The sequence below is a fragment of the Barbus barbus genome, assembly GCF_936440315.1.
Source record: "Barbus barbus genome assembly, chromosome: 25".
NCBI lineage: Eukaryota > Metazoa > Chordata > Actinopteri > Cypriniformes > Cyprinidae > Barbus > Barbus barbus.
Window position 1 is genome coordinate 31,046,439 of NC_136753.1, and position 24,862 is coordinate 31,071,300.

Consider the following 24,862-nt stretch of genomic DNA (forward strand, 5'->3'; position numbering starts at 1 on the left):
TTTGAGTGCACAGGTTTGTAGAAGACAAGCGTGAGCAGATCGTTCTTCGTTTTATACGCTCTGTATCCATCAGAACAAACCTGCTTCTCTCTGATTCATGGCAGGTCACAAGGATTCTGTCACATGCGCCGCGTTCAGCTGCGACTCCAAGCTGGTGGTGTCTGGTGATATGAGCGGTCTCATTAAGATCTGGAAAGTGGAGAACAAGGAGGAAATCTGGTCTTTTGAAGTTGGAGACCTGGAAGTAAGTTAGTTCTGCTTGCATTGCTGGTGTTTGTGGACAGTATTTGAAGCGTGCGTCTTGCGCTGCAGTGGTTGGAGTGGCACCCCTGTGCCCCGGTCCTGCTGGCCGGAGCAGCTGATGGGAACGTCTGGATGTGGAAGATCCCGAGCGGAGAGTGCAAGACGTTTCAAGGGCCCAGCTGCCAAGCGACCAGCGGGAAGATCCTTCCTGACGGTGAGAGCTGAGGCTGTCTCTGAGCTACTGACTGTCTGCTGTTCTGTCTTCTAAGTGTCTGTTTGTTGCACAGGAAAGAGAGCTATTGTGGGCTACGAAGACGGAAGTTTACGTCTGTGGGACTTAAAACAAGGCAATGCAGTTTATGTCATCAAAGGTAATTCATCCTTCACGTATCGCCCGCTTTCCTCCGAGGGTCACTGGTGCCGTTACAGTGGGGTAGTTCACACAAAATGAAAGTTCTGGCATTATTTATGCACCCTCATGATGTCTCAAACCTGTACAGCACAAAGGGTTAAGGTTATTTAGTTTTTAATCTCCTAATGTTTGCTTTGTCAAGTCACTGGAGTCCAATGTAGTTTTCTATCCTGTGGACAAAAGCTGTCTTCAAAATAATTTATTTTGTGTCATATAGGTTTGAAACAAGTTTAAAGCTCTTACTGTCAATTAAGTGTCCAGCCATTTGAGATGTTTTGACCACAGTAGTCACTGTTGGGGGTGGAGCTGCTTTAACACAATCTGTGTTGTATAAAGCACTATATAAATAAAGGTGATTTGAATTGACCTGATGAGTATATCAGTAGACGTGATAAACCAGTAGTATTTTGTCAGTTGGTAGAGATTTTGAAAAATTGTCTCTATTGTGAACTCAAATAAACCTCCGGTCACGCAGCGCGAGTGAACTTTGTGTCACATTCTGGCAGCTAATTGCACTTGAATGGTCAAATTCACACACTTGTGTCAAAACACCCTTCTTGGAGAGTGATCATGTAAATGCAGTCGATTATGTTTGAGTTTTTTTGTAATCTCAAAAAGTGTTGATGCTAATTATGAAACATCAATTATATGATATTTGTCATATTGTCCAGTGACAGCGATATTCAAGCGGGACACACAGGATTTTGTGGTTTGCAGAAAGATGTTCATGTTGTTTGTGCTGCAGGGCAGATGCTGGCCGGCTCGTGCCACTCTTTACTCAAAGCTGTGTTCGGTTGAGTTGTTCTGTTTCAACACTTTTGAGTGTTTGACCTCTATAAAAGCACAGTATGTGAGATGATGACACAATCACATAGGGAGAGAAAAAACAGTTTATTACATAGTTATTGACCCTAAATTTATGTGGGTTGTCATCAGAAAAATTCAGTGCTACAGAAGAGATTGTGTCTGTGTTGATTTCTCAGGTCATGATGGTCACCAGGGAGCGCTGACCTCTATAGCGTGTAATAAAGAGGGAACGCTGGCTCTGACGGGGTCAGTGGATGGCCAGGCTAAACTCATCAACACATCCACAGGGAAGGTGAGTAGAGTTACGGCTGTGCCCACATCAGTGTTTTTACTCGTGACCCTGCATTGCTGTTTTTATGTGTTATTTAATAGATCAGGGAAGCGTGTGACTGGCGTTTCTCAGTGCTGTCGGACGCAGAAGTGTTTCAGAGGAGAGTTTCTTTGACAGCTAATGCTGTAGTAGTGTAATAAAAACACTATAAGTGTTCTTCATTTTTCTTAATGTAGTTTATGACTATTATGCTAAATGTTTTGTTAGTTTGTTACCTTTTCCACCCAACACAATAGCAATTTATCAGAAATCAAAGGTTCACACAATGACTTGTCAAATATGTATTTATTTGTATTATGAAGTGAGATCTGTAAGTTTCCAGCAGCACTGTGATGAGTATCCAGTTACAGTTTAGTGTTATTTTCTAATAGAGGTGTGCGATATGATGATTTTTGATCGTGGACGATAAAAATCTCTCTGTCGTTGTATCGTGCTACACATTATATCAAATACAGTTCTGGCCTCCGTCTCTATATACTGTTCAACACGGCATACAGCAGTAGAGTTACTCTGACAGGACACTGCACTTATTCACGATCGCAAAACTACATTATTTGCACACAAGCCTTGCTGGTTAAATGTTTAATTCACGCGCTGGTCTGATGTGCGCTTTTTCTGAGCGCATACACCTGAAGCACGCGCACTAAAAAGCCTGTCTAACAGCGCCTGATTACTCAACTAACTTATCTTTTGCGCTAATACTGTCAAAACACACAAGGTTTACATACAGACTCGGTTGGTTATCTCTAAAATAAAAGTAAATAGTTAAGAGAGAAACAGATGCGTGACTGTATACAGGTCCTTCTAAAAAAATTAGCATATTGTGATAAAGTTCATTATTTTCTGTAATGTACTGATAAACATTAGACTTTCATATATTTTAGATTCATTACAACACAACTGAAGTAGTTCAAGCCTTTTATTGGTTTAATATTGATGATTTTGGCATACAGCTCATGAAAACCCAAAATTCCTATCTCAAAAAATTAGCATATTTCATCCGACCAATAAAAGAAAAGTGTTTTTAATACAAAAAAAAGTCAACCTTCAAATAATTGTTCAGTTATGCACTCAATACTTGGTCGGGAATCCTTTTGCAGAAATGACTGCTTCAATGCGGCGTGGCATGGAGGCAATCAGCCTGTGGCACTGCTGAGGTGTTATGGAGGCCCAGGATGCTTCGATAGCGGCCTTAAGCTCATCCAGAGTGTTGGGTCTTGCGTCTCTCAACTTTCTCTTCACAATATCCCACAGATTCTCTATGGGGTTCAGGTCAGGAGAGTTGGCAGGCCAATTGAGCACAGTAATACCATGGTCAGTAAACCATTTACCAGTGGTTTTGGCACTGTGAGCAGGTGCCAGGTCGTGCTGAAAAAAAATCTCCATAAAGCTTTTCAGCAGATGGAAGCATGAAGTGCTCCAAAATCTCCTGCCCTTGATAAAACACAGTGGACCAACACCAGCATCACTGACTGTGGGTACTTGACACTGGACTTCAGGCATTTTGGCATTTCCCTCTCCCCAGTCTTCCTCCAGACTCTGGCACCTTGATTTCCGAATGACATGCAAAATTTGCTTTCATCCGCAAAAAGTACTTTGGACCACTGAGCAACAGTCCAGTGCTGCTTCTCTGTAGCCCAGGTCAGGCGCTTCTGCCGCTGTTTCTGGTTCAAAAGTGGCTTGACCTGGGGAATGCGGCACCTGTAGCCCATTTCCTGCACACGCCTGTACACGGTGGCTCTGGATGTTTCTACTCCAGACTCAGTCCACTGCTTCCGCAGGTCCCCCAAGGTCTGGAATCGGTCCTTCTCCACAATCTTCCTCAGGGTCCGGTCACCTCTTCTCGTTGTGCTGCGTTTTCTGCCACACTTTTTCCTTCCCACAGACTTCCCACTGAGGTGCCTTGATACAGCACTCTGGGAACAGCCTATTCGTTCAGAAATGTCTTTCTGTGTCTTACCCTCTTGCTTGAGGGTGTCAATGATGGCCTTCTGGACAGCAGTCAGGTCGGCAGTCTTACCCATGATTGCGGTTTTGAGTAATGAACCAGGCTGGGAGTTTTTAAAAGCCTCAGGAATCTTTTGCAGGTGTTTAGAGTTAATTAGTTGATTCAGATGATTAGGTTAATAGCTCGTTTAGAGAACCTTTTCATGATATGCTAATTTTTTGAGATAGGAATTTTGGGTTTTCATGAGCTGTATGCCAAAATCATCAATATTAAAACAATAAAAGGCTTGAACTACTTCAGTTGTGTTGTAATGAATCTAAAATATATGAAAGTCTAATGTTTATCAGTACATTACAGAAAATAATGAACTTTATCACAATATGCTAATTTTTTGAGAAGGACCTGTATTAGATGCGTGCAGCTCTTAAAGGGACAGGACACTAAACGTGCTGTCCACTGTCATTAAAGGGATAGTTCACCCTAAAATTTAATTTCTGTCATTATTTACTCACTCACATGTTGTCCCAAACCTCTATTAATTTCTTGTGCTGAACCCAAAAGATGATATTTTGAAGAATGAGGTTAACCAAACAGTTGCTGGTCCACATTGTCTTTGATAGTAGGAAAGAACAATCCTCTGGAAGTCACTGAGGACCAGCAACTGATTGGTTTTCCACCTTCTTCAAAATAGCATTTATGTTCAGCAGAAGAAAGAAACTCATTCAGGATTAAAACAACTTTTGAGTAAATGATGGTATAAAAATAAAACATTATGACAGAATTGACAGACAGATGACAGAATATTTATTTTTGGGGGAACTATTAATTTAACGTTAACAAAACAACAAACGCAAAGAGAAAAATCACTCACTATTCTTGACTGAAAAACTTTAATACAGTTGCTTTAGGAATCAGTCTATCTAGTGTTTTATTTTTATATTTGTTCATTCAATTTCATTGAATGCTCTGCTAAATACACCTATTGTACCTGAAAAAAAGCACTGTTTGTTTCATTTGTATATTATGTGTGTTTGTAATGTGTATCTTTGTTCTTATTTTTTAATAAGAAAGATAGAATGATGACAAAGATTTTTTATCTTCGCCCACTTTGGCCTAAATATCTGCCATGCATCTTTTGTTTTTGTTACCTTGAAAGGCTTTTTTTTCTAGTTTGGCTGTAATGCTCCGACAACTTGTAAAGCCAACATGACAAAGAATCGTAATTAAAATCGTGATATTTCTTTAAAAAAAATTGTGATATGATATTTTTTCCATATTGCCCACCCCTAGTTTCTAAGCATTGGACGTCGATGCGATCTGATGTAGATCATCATTGAACACCATCATAAAGCTTCATGTGTGATGCTTGAAATGTGATTTTGTTTATTTTTTCTTTAGGTGTTATGTTCATTTTCCAATGAAAACACTGAAGTAAAAGACTCTATGCAGGAGCAGGATTCCAACTCTGTAGAATCTGTGGGATTTTGTAATGTGTAAGTAAAGCAAATAGTCTATTAATGTTATATATATATATATATATATATATATATATATATATATATATATATATATATATATATATATATATATATTATTGAAACAAATCATTTTCATCAAGGCATCAGTATTTAGTAGTGTTTTGATGTGTTGTAAGCCGCTCCATGTTTTTAAGCTGCTGGTCAGGGTCAGGGTTAGACACACAGTCACAGCCGGTGATGCTCTACAAGCTGGAGGAGCTGTTTTGAACATTTTGAATAACAAAAAATATTTTTTTGTGTGTTGTATAAAGTGCTATATAAATCAAGGTGACTTGACTTTCAGGTTACCCCTAGTTGCTGTTGCATATCTGGACGGCACTCTGGCCATTTATGATATGAATTCACCGAGCCTCAGACATCGGTGTAAACATGAGGTAAAAACTGAGAGGCCATAAATACAGCACATGAAAGTCTTCTCTCATATCATCTGTGTGTTGTTGAAGGGCTTGATAAGTGTGTGTGTGTGTGTCAGGTGGGTGTAGTGCACCTGCAGTGGGAAGAGACGTCTGCGGTCATCTCCACCTGTAATCTGGCCGGTGTGGTCACTCTGTGGGATGCTAGGTCAGGAGTCATGATGTCCGAGTACCGCGGACACTCGGCTGAGATCCTCGACTTTGTGCTGAACAGGTTAGTCTGTTAAACCAAGAGTTCTGCAGCTTTATACTTCCATAATAAAACTTTTGAATTAGTTTATTATGGCCTTATTCTCATTGTTTCCTGTTTTTCTACCAAGATCTTGCAACACAAGTGAGGCAAGACTCGTAATCGTGACACAACTCAGATGTGTGTTTTAATACACCATTAACAGCTGGTTGTTCGCGTCGGTTCCACATGAACTGCATATCATTTCTGTCAATGCCTAAATGTTTTGGGGGTCACTTCGGTTGTAGAATCCGGTCGTCGCTCCTATAAATGACTGAGCGGTGTGTACAGAACAAGATTTAGCATTAAACGGTGAATTGACGACCGAATGTAGCTGCAGAGAGCGTGTGGCCATAGAGTCAGTGTCATTTATTTTATAACTGTTTACTTTGACATTGGTCTCAGTGTTGTGATTTGTCTGAAACCTGTAACAAGTGGAGAATCGAACACAGCTTTGAAATCTTCATGAGTGTCATATACACCAGATCACTTCAATCTGCTCTGCTTTCATTTTTCAAAAAGAAACCGATTGTGTTAAATATAAAGTTCACCCAAACATGTAAAATCTGTTATCATTTGCCTTACCTCATGTCATTACAAGCTTTCAATCGTCATAAAAAACAAACAAGGGTTTTTTTTTTTCATAAAAGTTTGTCAGGATTTGTCCATAAAATTTTAATTAATGGTTAAACATGCTTTGTTGTGCTGATGTGTTCTCTCTCTCTATCATGGGTTAATATTAATTTGTGCTGCATCTTTTTCATATGTTGGTGTGTGTGTGTGTGTGTGTGTGTGTGTGTGTGTGTGTGTTCACAGAGACGCATCAGTCGCCATCACCGCCGGAGGAGACCATAAAGCCAAAGTCTTCTGCCTGCAGAGACCCGACCGGTAGAGCGACGTCTTCATCTGGATCCCGTTAGACTTCAGCAACTGCAATACCTCCCCACTGACACACAGTCACCTTTAAACTGCAGCTTTTTAAAGTTTTAACAGAGCTGTGCTGTTCTGTCTTTGTCATTCTTGTCAGGACTAAATCTGGCTGACTGACTGATCTTTTGCTTAGGCTACATACAACTGTAATTTGGATGTCACATACATTATATGGCCAAAATTATGTGGGTTTTATCTATTCTAGTAATGATTACGAAGACAAATCTCAGTACTTCACCATACAGTGAAATTCTCGAGAAATGTGTGTCAGACTTTGTTGCAGCGCTGAAGTAGAAAATGACCTTCCACTAGCTTCCACTAGAGGCACTGTATGGTAAAGCACTGAGATTTGTCATCACAGAAATGACTGAAATAATTACACCCATTAATCAGTAGGGAATGTCCACACTTGTTTGGTCATACAGAGTATATAAAATTCAGTTCCAATAATTTCTTGGTAAAAATGCACATTAATCATAGGTTCAGATTTCTAGACCATTCAGCTGGATGCTCAGATTAAAGATCTCCCAGTTGCTGTTGTTAAGTGTCTTGATTGCTGGTCAAGGAACAGCTTTTGTCATTCTTCTCCCAGCATTAGCTGTAAATCATTAGCAATGACACAAATTCCCATCTGCCTGTGGACTGTCTTGGAAAAAGTTCAGTGCTGAATGGATGGCCGCACATTCTGTTGTTTAATCAATGTCATGTTGAAACAACATGAGTGCTGTCAACCTTAATTTTGTTCCTTTGTAACAAGTTACAAGAATGATTGAAATGTGATGTGTGAATAAACACACCAGCGATGTTAAAACAGCTGCGAGGTTGAATGTTTTCCAATGAATCCTCTCCAGGGCTCGTCTCAATACTTGTGGCCTTTGCACTTAAAGTCAGGGTTAGAAATTAACGAGGGCAAAAATCCCACCAAAAAACACATTTAAGATACAAAGGCAAAAATGCTTGTGATTTAAAGTGAAATGTGAAAAGTGTCAATGGCAGCATTAGATATGCTCAGGTTGCATCAGATTTATTTTTTTATTTTATTTTTTTGCAGCATTTTAGCATTATAACCAATCACACTATTTCTGATTAGCTCATAAATGCAATAATAAAAAAAAACATTTTAGTGTGTGATTGTAAGGGGATATTTTTGGAGTGCTTGCTTCGGTCCCATCACTGACTGTGACCCTGGTTAAAGTGGGCTTGAAGAACACAAGTGTATGCAGAACTTTTGATTATCTGATGGGCCAAATATAGTGTGGTAAAAATGCAAGTAAAGTTTGAACAGTTTTGTTTACAAGTTTTGATTTTTAATTCATATAAAATTCTAAAGTTTTTCTTGACATTGCACGAATGAATGAAGGGATGTGCATCAGCCCCAAATACACACTAAAGCGCTATTAGAGAAAGTGTGGGTTTAGTGAGCATTATTAAGTGCACCGAGCTTTGGCTGTTTCCAGACCTGGGTCAGTCTTCCTGTCGTGTGTGCACACTCTCAAGTGGTCAAGACTGCAGATGTGGGTGTTGGGACAGACCCAGTTCTGCAGAAGTGACTTGAAAGTGCAGCTCTCTTATGTCCTTCTTGTTGGATTTCTGATACTACGTGCTCTGTGTGAGAATGAGTACTAGTCAGTCAAACTGTTTTAGAAACTCCACTGTATTCTTTCAGTTACAGCAACCAGGACTGCTGAACTCCAGGTAATACTTCAGAAAAAGTATAATAATAATCTTATAAATATTGTTGTAACACACGTGACTGTATAGCCGCACATCTCATTAAATCCCAAGCTGACCTCACTAATGACCCCATCTTATGATTTTTCTTCAGTGATGTCCACTAGTAAGTGGGGAGCAGGAGTGATTCTAAACGAGAAACGTCTGTCACTTCATTGCACTCATTCGCTGATCTCTGGTAAAGAATACAAAGGTAATAAGAAAAGTATCATTATACAATGTACACTATTGAATCTCTGTGTTCTAGTATAAATGTCCCTAATTTGAATTAGCTCAATTTTAAGAATGCAGCAATGTCTCCATTTCAGGTGTGTGTCTTTCTATACACTTTATCTGTTAGTAGTTACGCACATCTCTGACATCCCTCCTGACTCGGTCAAAGGCCTCAAATTGTCTATATTGACCTCTCTCTTTATCTGTCATGCGTACACGCATTAGCAGTGCATGTCATAGGTTTGTAGGTTTGCATGGGTGTTGCTCAGAGTTTTACGAGCAACGTTCCCCCCGGACTCGCCCCTGTTGACTTTCTCTGCTTGACAAACAACTTTGTCTCTTTCCAGCTGTTGAGGATCTTACCGTGTAGAGGTCTGATGACAAATCAGGCTTATAATGGACTGTGCTATTGCCTTTACATTTATAACATTTCTTATTTTGTGCTAAACAACCTGACATGACCCTATAGTGATGAAGACTTGAGGAGTTTAATCTTCACTTCAACCCAAGCTGACAAAAGGTACGTTTTCTTTCTCACTTTTTAGTTGCTCTTTGAATAACATTTTAGGAAACCCAGCATTCATAAAGAAAGTGTTTATGAATGTATGGTCAGGAGTTCCTCATTCATGACTGTTATAAACCTGGCAAATGGACCAATTACGAGCAAAACATATGTTAGCATCAGCTTTAATTTGTTGTTTGTTGATGTTGGCATTAAAACATTGGTAATGGACATTTTATATACTAAACATTTTGTTATATATCAGAGCTAAATGTGCATTTGTACTTGTACTTGAAACATCTAATCTAGTATTGCATCTAATGCAAAGATGCCGAAAATGTAAAATAATTGCAAGGACATTCTAAATGGAACTCTGAATGAACTGCTTAGTTTAAAGTTTTGGTAACATCAGTTAAGAACTATTATATTTCTAGTATGTCATCACATTGCTTTGTCTTGCCATCCAATCGCTGGCTTAGGGTATCATCATATTTTTGAGAATCGATAAATGTCCCGTTTCCAGTAGATGCAGGAACAATGCACATCCCACAAAATCCAGACACATTAATCAAATTTCCACACACGACAAACCAAATTAGCCAGAAAGGAAATATCATGATCAGAAGATCTGCTGTACTACTTATTTTTTTTATTAAGCAGCAAATAAAAGAAGGGGGCCCAGCTGCCACAAATCTTTTACAAAACGTTTCAGTGGAAGGGGAAAAAACCTAAAGGATTTGATTTGTTGACAGAATATAACTAGCAATATAGATTGCACATTGTTCAACGTTATGTGTGGATTTATTAATATTAAAGTAATGATGTATCACGCTCTTCTTCACGCAGATCTTAGAATGGACGTTAGGTGTGGAAAGTGGCAGTGATGGCTGCGGTGATGCGAAATGTCTCTGGGAGCAATGTGGAGGCCCAGCTGATCTACGCCATCACACTACCCGTCTCCTGTGCTATTATCCTGATCAACCTGCTCATAATCCTGGCCATCACCTGCAACCGGCAGCTTCACAACTCGCAGAACTACTTCTTCCTGAGTCTACTGGTAGCCGACTTGTGCACCGGCGTGGCACTTCCCTTCATACCCTGGATGGGCCTGAACCGCCCACTCAGCTTCTCGTCCTGCCTGCTGGTGCACATCTTTCCCAACTTTCTGTTCCTGGCTTTTCTCTTTAACCTGGTGCTGGTGCACTACGAGCGCTACCGGAGCATCGTGAGTCCGCTTCAGCGCGGTCAGCTGTGGCTGCATCGACGGTTTGAGCTGCCGCTGCTGGCCGCCTGGATGCTGCCGCTGCTGTTTGCGCTGCTGCCTGCTTTTGGCTGGAACAACAAGGCAATTCATGATCAGAATGAGTGCTGTCCAATAACCAACAGCACGGCGCGCTCTAACTGCGTAGCGCTGTCTAGAGAGCGATGCTGTACATACCGCAGTGTCTTTCCAAACGCTTTCATCTATTTGGAAGTATATGGTCTACTGGCACCCGCCATCCTCTCCATCGCTGCCATGACGTGCCGTGTGCTGTGGATCACACGAGAGCAGCTGAGGGACATCCAGCGTCTGCAGCGAGCCGTAGCGAACAGAGAATGCAGACGGAGAATGGAAATGCGTTACGCTTTTTGTGTGGCGGCCGTTTCCCTCGCCTTCCTGACCTGCTGGGTGCCCTACATCGTTTACACCCATGTAGGCATGGAGTTTTTGCTCCGACGGGGAGGAAAGAGCAATCGCACTGGCCACATTGTGCTGTCCTGTGTTGGCATCGGGGGCATTGCTGTTGTGCCCCTGCTTTTGGGACTCGCCAACAGGGAGTACACAGATCCAGTCAAGAAACTGTTCCGCAAACTGCGGCACCGCTACGGACATACAAGCATACAAATGGACGCTAGCCTTCGATTCAGTTGATGTGACTGACTTTCGATTAAGGTTAATGTTTATAGCATTCAGCTTAAGATATCCAGAGCTGGGTTTTTGTTTTCGTCTTTTCTGGGGCTGAATGTTAAGAAAAGCTTAAAATAATCTTTGTTCAGTGAGAGTGTTTGTGTAGAAGCAACTGCTATGACACTCATCTACACTGGACAGGGAGACTTTATGTACACAAGCCCATCTAAATCTATCTGAAGACAGAGAGTTCTGGATTTTTTTAAATAAAATTGTTTGGACAAAATATACAAAATCAGCATATATTTGTGAACAAGTTATTAAAAACAATCAAAAACAAGTCATAATATTCCTGACAGATTGAACCGGCTTTATGGAGGCTCTCTTTAGCTGCTGATCAGACCTTTGCAGAGGTTAGGAGGTCATTTGAATAAAAGCTGCATTTATTTCTGGTTTAGACATTGTTGCTGTTGTTTTTTTGCCCCTTACAGATTTTCGGTCATAGACAGATGCTTGTTTTTGTTGATGCCTATTTTTATTAGGAATGCTGCTTCTTGGGATTGTTTTAAGAAACTTCTTAAGACACATCTTCTTAGTAAAGTTTTTTGTTTATGATTTACTATTGGAATTTTTCTAATATTATGTATTTTTGGTTTGATTTGTTTATTTATGTTGTAGCGCTTTGAGTTTGGGAAAGGTACATTACAAATAAATTTTATTATTATTATTCTATGGCAGTTTTTCCACATGAAATCCATTAGTTCTTCTTTAATTTCCAGTTGTTTTAGTTGAAGGCAGCAAAGCAACAGATGGGAAATGTTAAAAAGGGGTACGCCAATACTGAAGTAAATTTGTTATTTCGAAATAGATATGTATGCTTAAAGCTGCAGTCCGTAACTTTTTTGGGTTAAAAATTATCCAAAATCAGTGTTAGAGCAAGTACATAACCAGCCAGTGTTCAAAACTATCACCTTACTTTAGCCAGATTCACAACGGTTATCTTATAATAATGTTTTCTAATTTGAGTGGTACGAGCAGGTTTTTGCGGGAAATTCGGCATGTCATTATGTCACGTCTGTAAACATAAAGACGTTGTCCCGGCTAGTAGGCTATATCGCGTGTGAGGATCCTGCAGGTGGAGGATCGTTTAGCCTTTTCTCACAGCATCTAGAATAATTAAACGTATCATTTTGATGGCGGATTGTAATCCAGAAAGGATTATGTGTTTATGAAACACATGTGAATGAAATTAAATGATTTCCAGTTTTAAATGTGCTAAAAGGTTAAAAGAATTTCTTAATATGAAATTCGAATGGTATGACAACTAGAGATTAGACTGTACAGAGATTGAAATCTACACGTTAATACACTCTATACTCATTGCTATGCAATGCTGATGTGGCAGACTTCTTACTTGTTCAGATGACAATATGCGGTTAAAATTCTTATTTGGGTCATATATTCCAAGACTAGGCTAGAATCTGTGATTCCTAAGCACAGTATCCACACTGGTGCGGTGACTGAGAGCCAAACATACTCCTCAAAACATTGGATTCATCTGCGCTGGAGCTGTGTGGAGCTGTGTGAACCCACGCACGGAAGATAATTCCTCACAGAGCTGCAATTAAAGGTTTTAAAACAGAGATGGCAACAAAGAGGCAAAACTTACGGACTGCAGCTTTAAATCTGCCATCAGTTTTACATCTGACTTGTCCATTCTAAAACCAATTTTTAGGAGCATTGTAAATAAGTGCACATTAAACAATGAGCAAAGCATAAACAAGCCATGAAACATTTTGTTTTTGGAGTCAACTTTGTAAATACATCTAAAGCAGTACAATAATTCTCCCTTGAGAAACATGAGCGGATCTCTGTTATTCCTTATTCTTTTAGATATATATTATGTTAATATCATATCAATCTCTGATGTGGTGTATTATACTAAATCTGAAGACATACCTTCCTCCTATGCTGACATTCTTCCTAATTTCAGAAAATGATCACAATTTCAAATATGGAAGTATTTTTGTTTGCTACAAGAGAGAGCATTCTTTGACCTTGTATTGTGGTCTTTATGTCCAAAAGAATGAGGAATGGTTTGGTTAGGTGTTATAAATCTGAGAAAAAGAGAACAAATTTACATTAGATCGACAGTGATGAAAAACAGCAGTGTAGTAAAGCAACATAAACTGTGGAAGAAACATTTTCAGAGGGTAATACTTTGATTTAATTTTGTGCAAAAGAAGAATGGTTTCTTTGCCTGTGGTAAATAATTGACTTTAAAATGAGCAATATCTTACTATACTTTACAAATCTGTCACCTTGGGGTTAGCGGTTAACGGTTATTTATATTACAATACCACTTGGGTTGTTTCGGTGCATTGTTTCTAACAGCAGAAGCTGAAAGTGGTGGATGTTATAAATACACTTTATTATTTTTGGTGTTGAATATTTTAGTAGTATCTCAGTTATTTTGCATCTTTTTATTCTTTCAGGCGGCATTGTAATGCAGTTTGGTTTAACCCTCAATCCTTCATTTTTGCAGAAAACTGAAGAATGACCTTCAATTTTCGGTGAGTAAATATGATCCTCATTTCGAATCTGGAGAACACTGGTTTATTTCTTGTGCTACATTTTGTTTTGTGTAGTAACCTGTAACTGCCAAACATTGCAGTTACACAAATGTAAAAACCTGAAACATGTTTACGTATGTAAACCACACTCAAAGCACCTTCTCATATGAAGTTTGTAGTTTCCTGTATGAAAAAATGAATTTTTGCACGTTTATTTTCATACCTGTTGATAGTTATGAAAGAGGTTGTTGTGACTTCCAAAAAGCTGGTGTATGCTTTTATCTGGTTAACATTACATCTTGCATATGATCAAGTGTTTTAGTGTTTCTGAATGCACTCCACTGAATAATAATAATAATAATAATATATTTTATTTGTAAAGCACTTTTCATAGTTTAAAAACAATCCCAAAGTGCTACAGAGTATAAACAAAGTTAAAAACCGGAAAAAAGTCAGCAAATGGATTCATTTGACACACACTCACTCACTGCTTTGTGATTCTCCACTACAGTAGTTCTTACAATCAAGAATCCAACTGAATACTGGGCTGGACCAATTCATGCAGTAAATTCCAAGCGTATATCCAGATGATGCATAGAGACGATACACGTGAGAGAGGCTAGAAAATTTGTCTTTATGTGCAGTCTGCACGGACACCGCTGATTAAGAAAAATTGTGTACTGCGCACAGGACAATGTGGCAAAGGACAGATGAGGCTTCCATTTGACTGAACGCTGAGCCTGAAACTGAGTAATCTGTATTGTTGCCACCTAAAAGTGCTTTGATCAAGTGGACAAAAGGAGAAAACTAATCTTGGTTTGAGGAGAAACAGGCCCGGCCACATCAGACAGCTCTGGATGGATGTGAGGAGGATGTGTTTTGGCTGCAGCTCTGAGAGAGACGCTGTGTTCTGTGTATTGCTGTCATTGTGCAGTGCATTCCAGCGTGTTCCTGCTGCGAGATCAGCCTTACATGGTACACTGGACCACGCTTTATGTAATTATAACCTGTAATGGCTCAGAGTCTGGGAAATTAAACAAGAGGAATTATTCACACATTATTCAACTATTTCCTTTTTTCCCCAAAATAAAATGCCAAAGTTTTGTTAGTGCAAAGATCTCAGATCAAAACGTTGCTGGCTTATTTTGGAAACAATGGGAATGGTTCAATAGTGCACAGATTCTCTTTGTTCAGTTTCATATACATATAATTAACGCACTAATTTTATTAATGCAGCGCGCATTTTCTGTGTCCAGTAGTAGGAGAAAAGGATGGAGATGCTGACACTTGCCAACTTAGCGACTTTTCAGACCCCTTTAGCAAATCTTTTTTTTCTTGTTTTTTTTTTTTTAAATTGCCTACCGACCAATCTTTAGGCTTTGCCTAAACCTTATTTAGTCTCTGAGACTCACTGGTACTGCTGAGTCTGCTCTGTTCAGCGAGTGGCTGAGACGAGCTGCACTTTCAGTTAAAACAGATATTATGTTGCTTCTCTAATTTTACATGCAAGTATAGCCGAAATCACAGCACAGCTATTGTCTTTTATCTTATGTGTAGCCTATTTGTTTTTATCGGGTGACGGCTCGATTTATAAATCAGGATTTTTGTACATTTTGCTTTATTGTCTTTCTTGTCCATTTTTGCTGCTCAGTCCAGCCTTAATTATGACACACTGCTTATGCAATGTTTCATTATTGGCCTCCAATTTGAATTCTTTTCAAATAACAAAAGCATTTAATAAGCCTGTAAACATGAATTGTGACACATTTGCTTGGCATAGACGTTCTTCACATCATCTTTGTCTCAAACTGATGTTGGTCCCAAGCAAATGCAACAATATGCAATTTCAGGTTTGTTTGAGCTGTGTGATGGCTGTTTAACCTTCCCAAGTCAAGCCCCCTAATTCAGCAGAAATTTCAAGTGGGACTGTTTACTCAGTGCTTCTCATTTCAAGCTTGTTTAGTCTTTTTTTTTTTAAATTGCTTTGCATATCTGTTCAGGGACCCCTGGCAGAAACAGATTCCCAGGGTCATGATTAGGAATGTTTTCATGCAGTTGTGATTAACAATGTAGGTGCATCCCAAATCAGATATTTATGCACTATTCTATGATGTTTTGAAGTGTAAATACTGTGAGTAATATGCAAACACTAAAAAAATTCCAACAAGAAAAATAACACTTTAAATACCCAGAGGATGCCCTTGTTTTAACTGAAGAAATCAAGTGTGGAATATTGGACACTTCATGCACTGATCGTAATGGACAATCAGATGCTGAATGGCAAAATAACCTTTTAAAACTCATACACTAGAGCCCCATCCACACAGAGATGCATTTAGCTGTATATGTAAACATTTTGTATCGTATCGGTGTATCTGGTAGAAACTGTTATTTTTTAAAACCGGGTCCCAGAGTGGATAAATCTGAAAACGACTCCTTTGCATTTTCATGTGTACAGCTGTTGTACCAACAACATGGTGGATGCAGCGGCTTCTCTCTCTCCCGACAGAACGGTGTTTTCGTATTTTTTGTCTTGTAAGTCGCAATGTTTTTGTACATCTTCGTCACGTCTACCTGTCTTTAAGCGCGCATACAGTCGTGAGTTTCTGCTCGATCTCGGCAGAATCACATTTTTAGAGTTAAACTCAGCGCACACCTAGGCTAGTGGCCAACCCACACAAGCCAGCTATCCCCACCATCGTACTGGCGAACGTTCGCTCTTTGGACAATAAACTGGACTACATCCGACTACTTCGCTCTACTCAGAGGACTGTAAGAGACTGTTGTGTTTTTGTGTTTACGGAAACATGGCTTAACAACAGCGTACCGGACTGCGCCATACAGCTCGACCAGCTAACATGCTATCGAGCTGACAGAGCTCTCGTCGAGGGAGGTAAGATCCGCAGTTGCGGGCTTTGGGTTTACATCAATGAAGCATGGTGCCGCGACTCTGTTGTGGTCTGCAAACTCTGCTCACCCTTGGTGGACTTTATGATTATTAAGGGCCGGGCGTTCTATCTACCGGGGGAATATACAGCTATACTGCTCGTTGCTGTATACATATCTCCCAGCTCCAACAACAACAACAGGAGTGAGGCACTAAATGATCTGTACCAGCACACCAGTGAGCAGCAGACAGCCCACCCAGATGCTTTTCTCATCTTAGCTGGGGATTTCAACCACGCAGACTTAAAGAGTGTGTTCCCAAAAAGACATCAACACATAGACTTTCCAACAAGGGGAAAAAATACCCTGGACTTTGTTTACACCACCCAGAGAGGAGCTTACAAGGCCCTCCCCCTCCCCCACCTCGGAGCCTCAGACCACATCACTGTCATACTAATGCCTGCATACAGACCGCTCGTTAAAGCCATCAAACCAATACACAAACAGATACAAGTGTGGCCGGAAGGGTCGTCAGAGGCACTTCAAGTTTTGACACCACTGACTGGAATATGTTTAAACAGGCTGCCACATACAACAACACTACAGACCTCCAAGAGTACTCAGAGACTGTCACTGCCTACATCACCAAGTGCACTGATGATCTAACGGTCACAAAGCCCATCACTGTCAGGGCCAACCAGAAGCCGTGGATGACAGGGGAGGTCTACAGACTTCTGAAGGCTCGGAACGCTGCCTTTAGAGCTGGAGATGAGGAGGGCCTGAAGACAGCTAGGGCCAACCTTTACCGCAGCATCAGAGAGGCCAAGAGACCGTACTCCAGGAGCATAGCCCATCGTTTCAGTGACAGCAGAGACACTCGGAGCCTGTGGCAGGGGATACAGACCATTACGGAATACAAGCCCCCACCACAGACCTGTGACAGCACCATCCCCCTGCTGAACAAGCTGAATGCCTTCTTTGCTCGCTTTGAGGCACAAAACAGCACCACTGCACAGGAGACTCCACCTCCTCCCAGCAACCAGGTGATGACGCTGTCCCCGGACAGTGTGAGGAGGTCCCTCAGCAGGATCAATGCACGCAAAGTTCCGGGTCCTGACAACATTCCTGGGCGTGTACTGAGAGACTGTGCAGTGGAAATCACTGATGTCTTCACAGACATTGTCAACATCTCGTTAAATCAGGCCGTTGTCCCCACATGCTTCAAAGCTACCACCATCATTCCAGTCCCGAAGAAGTCATCTCCATCCTGTTTCAATGACTACCGTCCAGTCGCACTTACTCCAATTCTCATGAAGTGCTTTGAACGGCTAGTCATGCACCACATCAAGTCTGCCCCCCCCCGGACCCCTTCCAATTTGCATATAGGTCCAACCGCTCGACCGAAGATGTCATCGCCACCGCCCTCCACCCAGCCCTCACACATCTGGACAAAAAAGACACATATGTCAGGATGCTGTTCATTGACTTCAGTTCAGCATTCAACACAATCATCCCTCAACAGCTCACTCACAAACTGGTCCAGCTGGGGCTCAACACCTCTCTGTGTAACTGGCTGTTGGACTTCCTGACCGGGCGACCTCAGGCAGTACGGGTCGGCATTAAGACATCCAGCACCATCACACTGAACACTGGGGCCCCCCAAGGATGTGTGCTGAGCCCCCTCCTCTTCACTCTGCTGACCCACGACTGCACACCGTCACACAACTCCAACCTTTTCATTAAGTTTGCGGATAACACGACTGGTGGGTCTCATTAGCAACAGAGATGAGACAAACTACAGGAGCGAGGTGAGCCGCCTGGCCGGGTGGTGCAGTGACAACAATCTCTCTCTGAATGTGGAGAAGACGAAGGAGATTGTTGTTGACTTCAGGAGAGTACACACTCTGCATGCCCCTCTGACCATCAACAGTGCGACTGTGGAGAGAGTGAGCAGCACCAAGTTCCTGGGTGTGCACATCACAGAGGACCTCTCCTGGACTAACAACACTGTAGCACTGGCCAAGAAAGCACAGCAGCGTCTCTACTTCCTCCGCAAGCTTAGAAGAGCCAGAGCCCCGGCCCACATCATGTGCACCTTCTACAGAGGCACCATCGAGAGCATCCTAACTAGCTGCATCACTGTGTGGTATGGCGCTTGCAACGCATCCTGCCGCAAGTCACTTCAACGCATAGTCAAGTCAAGTCAAGTCAGCTTTATTGTCAATTCTTCCACATGTACAGCACATACATACAGAGAATTGAAATTGCATTACTCTCAGACCCTTGGTGCATACAGTTAACATTAAACACGTTCAGATACAGATAATACAGTTTAAACATATGTACATACAACTATACAAATATACAAATGAGGATAGTGTAGAAAAAAATAAGAATTAGATCGATAAAGTGGCATAAGGCGCATGGCAGATAGAGTGCAAAACCAGTTAAATAAAAACAACACTGTAGATATATTTGTAGTGCAAAAGAGCTTATCAGTCTGAGGACATTGTAGAAAATAAAAAAAGAGAGATAGATAAAGATCTTAACAAATCCACTTAAATACTGTGACCAGCACCTGTCACTTGTGCAGCATTGGACTAATCACTACCTCATCCAGCATTGACTGCAAACTACCTCTTCGGATAGTCTGATAAAAAGACTATTCTTTTGTCACTTTAACAGACTGATAAGCTCTTCTTGCACTACACATATATCTGCATAGTTTTGTTTTATTTAACTGGTTTGCACTCTATCTGCCATGTGCCTTATGCCACTTTATCTATCTCTTTATTTTTCTACAATGTCCTCATTTGTATATCTGTATAGTTGTATGTACATATGTTTAAACTGTATTTATCTATATTTGAACATCTACTGTCAGTGTTTAATGTTAACTGTATGCACCAAGGGTCTGAGAGTAACGCAATTTCAATTCTCTGTATGTATGTGCCGTACATGTGGAAGAATTGACAATAAAGCAGACTTGACTTGACTAATCTGTATAGTTTGTTGCCCTATAGATGTCGCCCTACGTCTCGACCCCAGTCAGACACGGCTACATCACGTAACAGCAGCAACAACAACAATGGCGGACTACATGCTTGTTCATGCTGCAGAAGCTACTGAACCTATTAGTTTTACTAACTTTGCTAGTTTTTCTTGTTATTGCATTGGATTTTTATACAGCGCACAAGATTTATGCGTATGCTCCAAGTCGTCTTCTCCAGTTTTAGCGTATCTCTGTGGCAGAATTACAGCACCACATACTGGTCTGGCATACATACTACATCATTTTGAGTCAGTTTCAGTGGTTTTGTGTATACGCAGATATTTCTTGAGACGACGGCGTGTTTACGGATGAATGAGGGGAAAAAAACAACAGACAGGGAAAGCTTCTTGTGGATGAGCCTTAGATCAGGGGTCTCCAACCCTACTTCATCCTGTAGACTTCAGCTCCAACCCCAGTAAAACACACCTGAAGCTAATCAATGTGTTCAGGGCTACTTGTCAGGTACCTGCAGGTGTCCCGGAGCAGGTTGGACCTGAAGTCTGCAGTAGGCAAGGCAAGGCAAGTTTATTTATATAGCACATTTCATACACAGTGGTAATTCAAAGTGCTTTACATAAAAGAAAGTGAAATAGACATTAAAATCAATAAAAACATGGAAATAAAAATAATAAAAACAAGGAATTTTAAAATGATATAGAAAATGATTTAAAATAAATTTAAAGAAAATGATTATACATAAAATTTATTGCAGTCAGTTCGGACATATAGCACAATGCTCATTCAACAAATGCACAGTTAAACAGATGAGTTTTGAGTCTTGATTTAAATGTGGCTAATGTTTTAGCACATCTGATCTCTTCTGGAAGCTGGTTCCAACTGCGGGCCGCATAATAGCTAAAAGCAGACTCCCCTTGTTTTGTGTGAACCCTTGGTATTTCTAACTGACTCGATCCTAATGGTCTGAGTGGTCTGTTTGGTTTATATTCAGTGAGCATATCAGCAATATATTTAGGTCCTAGGCCATTGAGTGACTTATAAACGAGTAAAAGTACTTTAAAATCAATCCTAAATGTAACTGGAAGCCAGTGTAAGGACCTGAGGACTGGTGTGATATGCTCAGATTTTCTGGTTCTAGTCAGAATCCTGGCAGCAGTGTTCTGGATGAGCTGCAGCTGTCTAATGGTCTTCTTGGGAAGGCCGGTTGTAACATAGACGCTGAGGCGGCGTTAGAATCCATGTGCGGAAGTTTATTACAAACAGCAACAAACATACACGTGTAATCAGGCAGTGGGTCAAAACCAAAAGAGCAGTCCAATCGTTCAACAGTCCAGGGGATAATCCGTAAATAGAAAGTGAGAAGCCAGGCAATAATGTCAAACCTTGAATTCAGTCCACACAAGCAAACAATCCAAATAGGGTAATCCGTGAAATCGATGGTCAGAAAACGAGGCAGAATCATACACGTGAAAACAATCAGAAAAGTCAGAATAACGCTCAGTAAGACAGGTAACTGGCAATACTTCGCGAAGAGGAAGCACATGGTTTCAGCTTAAATAATCCCAAACAGGAAGTGACTGTAGAAGCAGCAGAGGGAGCGTGCAGTCAGTACTCGGGTGAGGGCTCCCTCTGCTGGCTTGGCATTACAGAACCCCTCCCTCTAGGAGCGACTCCTGGAGCTCGGCGAGGACGTCCCCGTGGTCGTGGTGCTGGACGGTCGGGTCTGGCTCGATGGAACTCCTCAGTGAGAGATGGATCCAGAATGTCGTTGGCGGCCACCCATGACCTCTCCTCAGGTCCATAGCCCTCCCAGTCCACCAAATATTGGAGCTGACCCCCTCTACGCCGAGAGTCCAGTAACTCCTTTACCTGATAGGCGGGCATGCCATCTACATCCAGGGGTGGCGGTGGTTCTGGGGCAAGCTGGCCGGGGTCAGCCTCCGGGTGGACCGGTTTGAGGAGGGACACATGGAAAGAGGGAGAGATACGGTAGTTAGCAGGAAGCTCAAGCTGGTAGGTTACTTCATTAATTCTTTTAAGAATCTTGAAAGGACCTACATACCTTGGGCTGAGCTTCCTGCTGGGCAGCCGCAGCTTGATGTCCCTCGTAGAGAGCCAGACCCGCTGTCCAGGTTGGTAGGGAGGGTGTGGACGGCGGCGTCTGTTGGCTTGGATCTCCTGATCCCGTACAGCCCGCTGGAGACGCACATGAGCACTGTCCCACACCCTCTCAGTACGCTTAATCCAGTCGTCGACAGCCGGAACCGAGGAAGGTTCACCTGACCACGGGAACATGGGGGGCTGAAATCCCAGGACGCACTGGAAGGGGGTGAGGCCTGTAGATGCATGAGTGAGTGAGTTTTGGGCATATTCGGCCCAGGGGAGAAACTCTGACCACCTATGTTGTTCGCGACTACAATAAGTACGTAGGTATCGGCCGATCTCCTGATTTAGTCTCTCCACCTGACCATTGCTCTGAGGATGATATCCTGAGGTGAGGCTGACGTTAATGTCCAGCTGTTTGCAGAAGGCTTTCCAGACTTGAGAGGTGAATTGAGTTCCTCTGTCACTGACAATGTCTTCAGGTAAACCATAGATACGGAAGACGTGATTAAAGAGAGTTAAGGCCGTTTCCATGGCTGTGGGTAATCCTTTTAAAGGGATTAAACGACATGACTTGGAGAAACGGTCAATGATTACTAGAATGGTTGTAAATTCATTGGAAGGTGGCAGGTCAGTGACAAAGTCAATGGAAAGATGAGACCAGGGTCGTTGTGGAATAGGTAATGGTTGGAGTAGGCCTGAGGGTAATTCCTTGGGGGTCTTGGATTGGGCGCAGACCTGGCATGATTTAACGAAAACGGTCGTGTCCTTGGTCATAGATGGCCACCAGAATGAATTTTTTAACAGGTGTAGGGTGCGTGATATACCTGGATGACCAGCACTGAGGGAGGTATGAACCCATTGTAATACTTGGCGACGCATCTCTTGGGGTACATAATGTTTGTTTGGGGGACATTGTGGTGGTGGCGGATCTTGTTCGTGCCGGCGATGAATTTCGTCCATGATGTCCCATGAGACTGGAGCCAGAATGACAGTGGGTGGTAGGATGGGTTCAGGTTTGAGATTGTCCATAGGAGGATCATGCTTGCGGGAGAGAGCGTCTGCCTTGCTGTTTTTGCTTCCTGGTCTATAAGTGACTGTGAAATTGAAACGAGTGAAAAAGAGGGCCCATCGAGCTTGACGAGGGTTAAGTCTTTTGGCTCCTTTGATGTATTCAAGGTTCTTGTGATCAGTGATAACTTGGAAAGGATGGCGAGCACCCTCCAGCCAGTGTCGCCACTCCTCGATGGCGGCTTTCATGGATAACAATTCCTTATTTCCCACGTCGTAATTCCTCTCTGCACTAGTGAGTTTCCTGGAGTAGAAGGCACATGGATGAAGCTTGCCTGGTTGACCATGCCGTTGGGAGAGAATAGCTCCTATCCCGCAATCTGAGGCATCCACTTCCACAATAAATGGTAAATCGGGGTCAGGGTGTTTAAGGATGGGGGCTGAGGTGAAGCTTGACTTGAGAGTGACGAAAGCATGACTTGCCTCTTCTGTCCAACAGAGTTTCTTAGGTTTATTTTTGAGGAGTGAGGTAAGTGGAGAAGCTATGGTACTGTAATTTCTGATGAAGCGGCGGTAGAAGTTGGCAAACCCCAGGAATCTTTGAAGCTCCTTGATGGTAGTGGGTTGAGGCCATTCCGTGACTGCTTGAACCTTGGTTGAGTCCATTTTAACTCCATGATGGCTAACTTGATAGCCGAGAAATGAGGTTTGGTGAACGTGGAACTCACATTTTTCAGCCTTGACATAAAGTTGGTTCTCCAACAGGCGGGACAGTACTGCACGGACATGGGTAATATGTTCTGCTTCAGTCTTGGAATAAATCAGAATATCGTCGATGTAGGCAATAACAAATTTGTTCATGAAGTCTTTGAGAATTTCATTGATGAAGGACTGGAAGACAGCTGGAGCGTTGGCTAACCCATACGGCATTACCTGGTACTCATAGTGCCCCCTGGTGGTGAGAAATGCAGTCTTCCACTCATCACCCTCCTTGATCCTGATGAGGTTGTATGCACTTCGCAGGTCTAGCTTGGTGTAAGTGTTGGCTTCCCGTAGTTGCTCTAGAGCCGGGGGTACTAACGGCAAGGGGTATCGGAACTTTACTGTGACGTTGTTGAGTCCACGGTAATCTATGCAGGGTCTCAAACCACCATCCTTCTTGCTCACGAAGAAGAATCCAGCTGCGGCAGGGGATGTGGACGAACGGATGAAACCAGAGTCTAGAGCTTCATCAATGTATTCCTCCATAGCCTGATCCTCCGTTCTGGACAAAGGATAAACTCTACTTTTAGGAGGCATGGCGTTGGGAAGCAGATCAATCGCACAGTCCCAAGGACGATGTGGAGGGAGTTGCGTGGCTTTGGTTTTGCTAAAAACTTCAGATAAATCTTGATAATGACTGGGGATGGTTACTTTTACCTGTGTCTCAGGGCTCTCAATGATTGTGGTGAGACAGGGTTGTAACAGGCTGGAAAAACAGTTCTTCTCACAGAATGGTGACCAGTGAATTAGTTCCCCTTGAAACCAGGAAATGGACGGATCGTGGATGGAGAGCCAGGGAAATCCTAGGATGACTTTGTATTTGGGTGAGTCTACCACATACAAGGTGATATTTTCTTGGTGAAACAGACCAACTTGAAGTTTTAATGTTTTTGTCTGGCAGTGGATACCATGATCGATGAGAGAGTCGTTGATAGCTTTGATCTGGATGGGTGGAATGCATGGTTGCGTTGGGATGTTATATTTCTTGATGATGTCCTTATTGATGAGATTCAATGTGGCTCCAGAATCAATCATTGCTGTCAGATCAAGAGACAGAGTATCAGTTCTTATGGTAACAGGTAAGGTAAGTGATTTATTTTTTAGAACAGAGAAGTTGTGGATATTTACCCCTGATGAAGGTTTGACCTTGAGTGGACATCCCACACTACGATGGCCTGGTTCACCGCAGTAAAAACACAGATGATTTTGTCGACGTCTTGTTCGTTCTTCCTCAGACAGTCGTGAAGCATTAAGTTGCATGGGTTCAACAGATGATTGTTCCATTGTTGGAATGCAGATCGGGGAATTGCGATGACCACTTGATTTAATACG

At 41.9% G+C, this 24,862-nt stretch overlaps 2 protein-coding genes across 2 annotated transcripts in view; both read left to right on the forward strand.

The window, feature by feature from the left end:
- LOC306845027 (angio-associated migratory cell protein-like) overlaps nt 1-7,946 on the forward strand; it is a 10,538-nt gene extending 2,592 nt beyond the window's left edge. The window contains exons 3-11 of the mRNA XM_079377528.1: nt 1-13; nt 105-244; nt 313-457; nt 531-614; nt 1,639-1,754; nt 5,140-5,234; nt 5,563-5,653; nt 5,752-5,906; nt 6,738-7,946. The exon at nt 1-13 is cut by the window's left edge and continues 107 nt beyond it. Coding sequence (XP_079233654.1) covers nt 1-13; nt 105-244; nt 313-457; nt 531-614; nt 1,639-1,754; nt 5,140-5,234; nt 5,563-5,653; nt 5,752-5,906; nt 6,738-6,813 — 915 coding nt within the window. The 3' untranslated portion in view covers nt 6,814-7,946. The remainder of the gene's footprint in view (nt 14-104; nt 245-312; nt 458-530; nt 615-1,638; nt 1,755-5,139; nt 5,235-5,562; nt 5,654-5,751; nt 5,907-6,737) is intronic.
- A 2,234-nt stretch (nt 7,947-10,180) lies between these two features.
- Nucleotides 10,181-11,209, forward strand: LOC306845305 (G-protein coupled bile acid receptor 1-like; the record flags this gene model as incomplete). Its single annotated transcript, XM_079378001.1, has 1 exon — nt 10,181-11,209. The coding sequence occupies one exon, from the start codon at nt 10,181-10,183 to the stop codon at nt 11,207-11,209; it is 1,029 nt and encodes a 342-aa protein (XP_079234127.1).
- Nucleotides 11,210-24,862: the final 13,653 nt, after the last annotated feature.